Source organism: Mesitornis unicolor, unplaced genomic scaffold (assembly GCF_000695765.1).
Source record: "Mesitornis unicolor isolate BGI_N332 unplaced genomic scaffold, ASM69576v1 scaffold5645, whole genome shotgun sequence".
NCBI classification, from domain to species: domain Eukaryota; kingdom Metazoa; phylum Chordata; class Aves; order Mesitornithiformes; family Mesitornithidae; genus Mesitornis; species Mesitornis unicolor.
Window position 1 is genome coordinate 1 of NW_010183347.1, and position 7,872 is coordinate 7,872.

At 56.4% G+C, this 7,872-nt stretch overlaps 1 protein-coding gene and 1 pseudogene across 1 annotated transcript in view; one reads left to right on the forward strand and one right to left on the reverse strand.

Annotated features, from left to right (window-relative positions):
* Positions 1–94: 94 nt before the first annotated feature.
* On the forward strand, positions 95–1,464 carry LOC104540314 (annotated as a pseudogene).
* A 1,871-nt stretch (positions 1,465–3,335) lies between these two features.
* STARD8 (StAR-related lipid transfer (START) domain containing 8) overlaps positions 3,336–7,872 on the reverse strand; it is a 10,449-nt gene continuing 5,912 nt past the window's right edge. The window contains 10 exon segments of the mRNA XM_010184090.1: positions 3,336–3,453; positions 3,888–4,064; positions 4,222–4,439; positions 4,552–4,767; positions 5,128–5,242; positions 5,478–5,688; positions 5,828–6,026; positions 6,338–6,497; positions 6,897–7,070; positions 7,740–7,872. The exon segment at positions 7,740–7,872 is cut by the window's right edge and continues 11 nt beyond it. Of these exon segments, the coding sequence (XP_010182392.1) occupies positions 3,336–3,453; positions 3,888–4,064; positions 4,222–4,439; positions 4,552–4,767; positions 5,128–5,242; positions 5,478–5,688; positions 5,828–6,026; positions 6,338–6,497; positions 6,897–7,070; positions 7,740–7,872 (1,721 nt within the window).

Below are 7,872 nucleotides of genomic sequence, written 5' to 3' on the forward strand. Positions count from 1 at the left end.
AGCTCCACAACGGCTTTATGGCTGGGCTGTAAATGCAAAGGGTGACATTTGTCCACTGCTGTTTTTTTCTCACTGGACAATGCCCCCCCACCAGGTGCAGATGGCCTGATGGGCATCTACCTCTTCATCATCGGAGCCTTCGACCTCAAGTACTCTGGCGAATACAACAAGCATGCCCAGGGCTGGATGGGCAGCCTCCAGTGCCAGCTGGTGGGCAGCCTGGCCATGCTGTCCTCCGAGGTGTCAGTCCTGCTGCTGACCTACATGACCCTGGAGAAATACTTCTCCATCGTTTTCCCCTTCAGCCACCACAGAGCTGGCAAGAAGCAGACCATCTCAGTGCTAGTGGCCATCTGGCTTCTGGGCTTCTTCCTCAGCATCATCCCTCTGTGGTGTAAGGAGACTTTTGGGAATTACTACGGGAGGAATGGGGTGTGCTTCCCACTGCAGTCCGATGTGAGTGAGCAGCCCAGTGCCCGAGACTACTCCACCACCATCTACCTGGGTAAGGCCACCTTGGGATGGGGACAATGTGTGGTAGGATGGGCTTCTCTGGTGGAAGAGGAGCTGCGCAGCCCTCCAGGGTGCCATGAGAGCCCACACTGTCTCCATTAGTGGGATGTCTGACATTATGGGGTGTTCTCAGACCACTGAGACCCTGAAAGATGGGGTGCCAGCTCTGCTCTCCAGCCTCGTGCTGTGACCAGCTTCACCCCAGCGCTGGTCAAGGCCATGGGCATCGTTGGGCTAAAGCTTGGATTCTGGACGAGCCAGGGCTGCTGAGATGTCTCTGCCCCCTCTAGTGATAAAAGCCGGAGTTGTCCTGCTGCTGAGCCCAGCTCACACAATTTGCACTTCAGCTCCACTCAGAGAGAGATTTCTTCCTCTCCAGGCTTGAATCTTGCAGCCTTCATCACCATCGTCTTCGCCTACTCTGGCATGTTCTACTCCATCCACATCACTGCGTCCAGAACAGCAGAGAGGGGCGTCTGCTCCCGGGAAGTCACCATCGCCAAGCGGTTCTTCTTCATTGTCTTCACTGATGCTCTCTGCTGGATACCCATCTTCATCCTCAAGCTGCTCTCCCTACTGCAGGTGGAAATACCAGGTGAACCCCCATTCCTCACAGGGCCCTGAAGCAGAGCTCACCACTGGCTGCTCCCACCCCATGAGTCCCTTGGTCAGGGGTCCCTCAATGTTTGGAGCTCTCTTCATCCATGCAGGGAGCGGGTGGACTACCCCAGGGCTGCCTAATGTCACGTCCTTGTTGTCACAGGCACCATCAGCTCTTGGGTGGTCATCTTTATCCTCCCCATCAACAGTGCTCTGAATCCCATCCTCTACACCATCACGACCGCTTCCTTCCAGGAGAAGATGAAAGGCTGCTTGCAGACCAAGCAACTGGAGATGCACGAGTCCCGCAAGAGCTTTACCCTGGTGACACTGCAGGCCAGCAGCGCTTGACCCCTTCTGCCCCACCCCCAGCCTGAAGGCACCACCTCCAGCTCCCCCAAGTCCCATGAGAAAGCGCATGGCTTGGCTCTGGGCTGCTCCTGGGTTGGCAAATCGCTAACCATGAAGGTTTCTTCATCAGCCAGCAGATATCGTTAGTACTTTATTAATTACACGGATGGGAAGAGCAGTCCCCATCCAAGTCAAAACAATCTGTTGCAGTTGCATATGATACAAAACAAAAGTCCCTTAAATACAAAATGCACGTCTTTCAAGTGAGCATCACCTGGCGCTGAGCTCTGCCGCCGGAGTTATATATTAATATTCCAACTGTACAAGTATTTATAGATAGAAAAAAAAAAACATTTAAAAAAATATTAGGAGAAAAATCACTCCCCCAGATGTTATATTTTTATATATATATAATATATATATAAAAACACAGAATACAGGCTGGGTTCCGTTTGTTTGTTTGTTTGTTTTTTACCAAAAAAAAGGACAGATAGGATGTGTTACGGCAAAACTGACACTGGGAGTCGCTCCCGTGTGTGGGTCATGTTGCCTTCCAGTTGGAACGACGTCTGGTAACTTGGGTCCCTGCCTGAACGGAGAAACCAGGTCAGCTCCTGGGTGCTGTTAGCTACAGTGGATGATTTTTCCATGGAACAAAGGGAGGAATGAGAAGGGGAACAGATGTCTCTGCAGGGGTAGCGTGAGGGAGGCAGCTCTGCACCCAGGAAGGACAGGGGCTCTGTCCAAAGAGGGGTGAATCCAGGACCCCTCCACCTCCCCACCTTACTACAGAGGCCAGGAGGGAATGGAGCCTGGTCCAAACAGCTCGAGTTTGGCCCAGCTTGGGCCACCACCCTTTGCTTCCTTAAAGGAAGCAGATGCTGCACAGTGAGATGAGATGGGCACAGAGCCCTGCCCTAGTACTGGTGGGGGGCTGCTCTGTCTTCCTCCCCTCTCCCAGGCACCAAAACATGAACCCCAACAGCAGCAAGGAACAGGGATCTGCCTGTCCCATGCTGCCTCCTCGTAACCTTGATGGGGCATTGCCCCCTGCCAATTTGTAGCCACCTACAAGGTCAGCTGCTCTGGGGCTCTGGACAGGTCCTGCCCCCACAAAACAATGGGATGGGCTTTTGAGGGATGGGCCTGGCTTGGGACATTGTCAATCCAGCCCCTCCTCCCCACTGAAACTGGTGCACAAGGGAGGGCTTTTAGCTGTGTAAGAGCAAGGCCCAGGACCAGATGACTTCTTCTCCAATGAAATTCAGCACCAAAGGTAATGGCAATAGGTTCCTCCTGCCACTTCACAAGAGCTGGCACTAGAAATACCCACCTGTAGCTCCCCTTCTCCCAGAACAGCAGCCTCTCCCACTACCCAACAGGTTCTCCCAGTGCCTCCCTGGCTGTCCCCACACGGTAACACAGCACACACACTCCCCTCGCTGCTCCCCCTTCACTTCCCAACCCAGTCTTTTGACCTACAGATGTGGCACCATCCTCCCCGCTCACATCTCCTGCTTCACTCCACACACCTTTGTCCATGCACAAGGGGGCCCAACTCACCCTGTGCCAGCTGCCTACCCAGGTGGTCACCCCACAGCCCCCATCTTTCCCTCTGCTCACCAACCCCTCCTGTGGGGACCACTGGCTGCACCTCTGCACCTTGAGCAAGGGGTGTGAAGCAGCAGCAGGGGCAGTGGGATGGGTAATGCCCAGCACAAAGTCAAAGGACTCTCACAAATATGTGCCTGGGAGCACGCCAGCCTCTGCATCCCCCTCCACGGCCAGCTGCCAGTACCATGCTCCCCTCCAAAAGCCCCAGATTCCCTGGCAAGTCCACATCAGACAGGACAGAGAATCTTCCTGGCACCTCAGATCTTCGTCTCGGGGCCGGTGGGACTCAGGGCTGGGAAGGAATCTCGGATCCTCGCCAGCTCCATGGCGCAGAGATGGCCAAAGACCTTGTTGTACCAGTCTGGAGACCGGCCCCTGGAGATGGGAACAAGCAGGAGAAGAGTGAGACCCTGGAAGTCACTGAGGAGCACAGGGTGCTTGAGGACAGACACTTGGTGTTAACTCCAACGGTGATAGACTATGAGATGCTGAACAAGCACTACATGACGTTCTCCATGCCCACCCCAGACACATGGCAAAAACATAGGGGAATATCTGTGACCCAACTGGGCTTGCACCAGCCTGGAGTAACAACATGACTGTCCCTTGCATCAACTCATCCTTTTACCACCCCACCACCCCTCACTACAGAGAGAAGGGTGCAAAGGCCATGCTTCAGACCCATTGGGGACCTTCTTTTTTCTGAAGAAGCTTTAAGGGACTTGCTGCTCCACTGGGAGCAGGTAGGGCAGGCATCATACCGCAACCCTGCCCACCATCAACCTCCCCAACACCACAGTCCTCCTTACCTGAGGTCAGCTCTGCAGATGTGGGTCACCTTGGTGCGTCCCATGGTGCTGGGCTCCATGAGGTACTGGGAGGTCAGCACGATGGCTTTGACGCCTCCCTCCACTGGCAGCTTGCCGTGCTCCACCGAGATGGAGATGAGCAAGCAGGCTCCCCGTGGCAGGTCCGTGCACCAGCGCCTGAGGGACAGAGTGGCCCTGCTCAGGTCCCATCCCTGCCTGCCCACCCATGGGGCAGCCCGGGCCTTGGGGTCCACAGCCCAGGGAGGAGCAGCCAGGGCTGGGATCCACCACACCAAGACCAAACCCTCCCACTCGGGTCCTCCGCTGCCCTCACCGGAGCACCACGCAGTCCCTGCGCGGGTGGGGTGCCATGCTGTCCGTGATGTAGTGGTAGACCTCCATGTTCTTGTCCAGGGCCTCCACCACTTTGCTCTGCAGCAGGTCTTCATCCCAGAGGTGACGTTCCCGAAGCACCCTGTGCAGCACCATGGTGGGAGGAGCCTCGATCTCCGTGGAGACCTTCCACAAGCGCAGAGGATGCCCATCCCCGACCTGACAAGCCAAAGGAAGGGTCAGGCAGGCTGCCCCGTGAGACTCCCTCATAGCCCTAATCCCCCAGGTCGCTTTACCAACCCCAAGTCCCCCTCCACACAGTGGTATTTACCTTTTTGCAGGAGAGCTCCGTGTTCAGGGGCCCTGGGGTACTCAGCCACCCCTTGAATTTCTCCGATGACTCTTTCAGCAGGTTCTGGACACTCTGCTCAAAGTAGGAGTGTAAATCCTTGCTTTCACCCTGACAGACAAAGTCAGCCAGGGGATGGGGGTAAGCATCTGCTGCCATATAGGAGCTGCTCAGCTGAAGCAAGATGTCGTGGGAGACCTACGAGCCAAGAGCATACAGATCTTTATAGAACCAGAGGGGTCCTACGTGGACTTTGTGAGTGGTCCTGGGCAGCCACAACACTACAACTCCTCGTCCCACCAGGGAGAGTGGAAGATGGACACAGCCTCCCTGGACATAGGTCCTGCAGCTTGCAATCTACACCACCAGGAGATGCAGCTGAGCTTCACTCCCAGGGCTGACCAACCGACCATCAGCAGCTGCCTCACTGGAGGATGGGTGCCCTGATCTCACTCCACACTGACACCGGAGGACCAGCACCCCATAAGTGAGATTGCATCTCCCACTGGCAGTGCCCAGAGAAGGCAACATCAAGCTAAACATGCCACAGCTACCCACCTGGAAGAGCTTCTTGCAGTCAGTGATCATGTGGGAGAGCCCCTGCGTCGCAGCCATGTTCTCGTTGAGGTCCTTCTGGTCAGGCTTCCCCATGGTGCCCCTCTTATGTATCACCCTGCGGGGGAGCAGGCATTGCTGGGACCCACTGGGCATCCTCCCTCCCCCGTAGCCACCCCTTGCTCTGTTTTGTGTCACAGTGTGGGGGACCCCCACATTGCAAAGCAGAGCACACATGTTCCCACCTTCCCTTGCCCCACTCTGGTGACCTCCTCCCAGCATGGACAGGGAAGGGGTGACAGGGAGATGGGTAGTAGGAAGACTGGGGAGGCCAGGGCAAGTCCAACTCTTACCTTGGTGAGGTGCTTTCCTTCTTGGACACGTTGAGGTGGAAGATGGAGGGAGCCAGGCACACAGCCAGGTTACCAGCAGTCATCTGGTTCTCCTCCGCAGAGGCGATGTCACTCAGGAAATAGAGCAGGGTCTGCAGTACCTCCCGGTTCTCATCCGGCATAAGGATAACAGCTGCCTGCACCGCCTGCAGCCGCTGCTCCTTCGACACAACTGTGGGTATGGGGCAAAGCTGATGGCCAGCAGGTCCACCCTCATGGGCCACCACCCACCTCCATCACCTCTGTTCAAATGAATGCAGAGATGCCTCCTCCCTGGGAGACCCCCACTTCATTGCCTGCCCAGCACTTACACTGGTAGATCTGCAGGAAGGTGTCTGTCAGCTTGCTGGTGAAGATGGGCTCCGGCAGGTCACGGAAATACTGCTTCAGCAGGTCAGCCACGTCATACGCCGACTGCCCGTCGTAGTTAACATGGTCTGGGCTGGTTTCGTTCATGTGCCGGAGCGCCTGAATCCGGGACTTTACCCCTGATTTTCGGAAAATGCCAACCTGCCGGGGAAGAGGGGTTTGGTGCTGGAGCCCACAGCAGGTGCCTGGGCAGACTCCTGTGGAACAGGCAAGGAAGCCCCCTCCCCAAATGCCTCACTCTCCTGAGGAGCTGGAGTGAGGGATGGCCAAGGAGACACCAGTGTGGAGTTACCACAGACAATCCTACCCTCTCGCTTCACCACAGCCAAAGATGGCAAGAAGTGAACACAAAGGAGCCCTAAAAGCCAAGATTTTTCCCCAAACCAGCATGTTGCTGTACAGGGGCAGGCTCAGAGATGCCCCACAGCCCTGGCTGGAGGTCGTGGCATCACCTGGTCCAGGCATTGGCTGCGGATGTAGCGCATGGCTTGCTGGATGCTCTGCGGCAGGGGCTGCCCCGTCCGCTGCACGTTGATGATGGGCGGCACCCCAAAAACCATCTTGTCTCTGTAGTCGGGGACTTTACTCCGCTTCATGAACTTGGGCACGGTCCTGCGGGGTGGGACAGACAGACATCAGCGCAACAAACAGCCCCCTCAGCACCACCTCGCAGAAGGGAGCAGGGCTCCGGGTGGCACACACATAAACACGCTTCTGCCATATTTTGAATAGATGCAAGGCAGCTTTCGAGCAGGACCTGCAGCACCTTTTATTAAGTCAAAATGCTTTGATATTTGGCTATAAAAGGAAACCACCATCCCTCTCTCTTACACTGCTGTTGCATTTTTAATGCCCCACAAATCCCTGCAGCCCGCCTGGATGTTGAGAGCCCAGGTGCCAGCCTCCAGGTCACTCTTGCAGGGATGCCCACAGCCATCCAGAGCAAAGCCAGCTTTTGTTTCAGCTTTTTCCGCATGGGCACTGTTCTGGTCCCCCTCCCCACCAGCTCACCACGTCCAGGCTTGCTTGTGGGGCACGGAGTACTTCTCCATGATGGCCGTAAGACGGAGCAGGGAGCACTTCTGGAGCAGGTTGAGCTGGGCAGAGGACTGGCGGTTGATCTCCAGGGAGGCAGAGTTCAGGCTGGGCCGGTGCGAGTTCTGGAAACTGTGCCAGCGCAGCTTTCTGCAGGGAAAAAACAGTGGTGGTGGAGCTGGAGACCCCGGGGAAGGGCTTTTCTCTCCCCACAGCACCCGCTGCCTTAGGGGAAGGTGTGAGCACAGCAGCAGCCGGGCTGAGCCCAGGGATTTCAATGCCAGCTCCAGTGCCACCAGTGCTGCTTCCTGCTTCTAGGAATCCCAAACCCAGACAGGGCACTCCCAGCTAAAAAACCCACCCCTCTTTGTCCCCCCATGCCTGCCTGCAGACACATCACCCTCCAGTGTCAGCAGAGCAGGGCTAGAAAAATCAAAGTTCAGTAAATCAGCTGGAGTTTCCTTGGGGAAAGCCCAAGGGAGCACTAGCACGCTGGAAGCAAGCACCTCCTTCATTTAGACTTCTTATTAGTAAATGAAAAGTCATTTAATTACAGGTCTGTGCAGGCAGCGGGGCTGGCAGTAGTGGCTTGCAGCCAACAGAGCACAGCAGCCACCCACCCCCAGCTGGATGCTGGTCCATCAGCATCTCCCCCCTGCATCCCGCTTCTGCCACGATGGAAAAGGCACCCGCCAAGCCAGGGCTTGCAAAGCACCTCCCAGTACCCCTCCAGTAACAGCTCTGGTGTATCTCTGCTGCAGAAGGATCCGCGGGATGGGGGACAGCTAGAAGGCAGCCCCAGCCCCAGCCTGTGCTTACCGGCAGGGCCTGGTAAGCGATGCTCCCACCCCCGAGTCCCGGCGCTCCCGCATCTCGATCTCTTCAGCCTCGTTGAGGGAGTTGCCTGTGCTATCAAAGTCGCTGGCAGAAGTGCCAACATCCGACATGGACC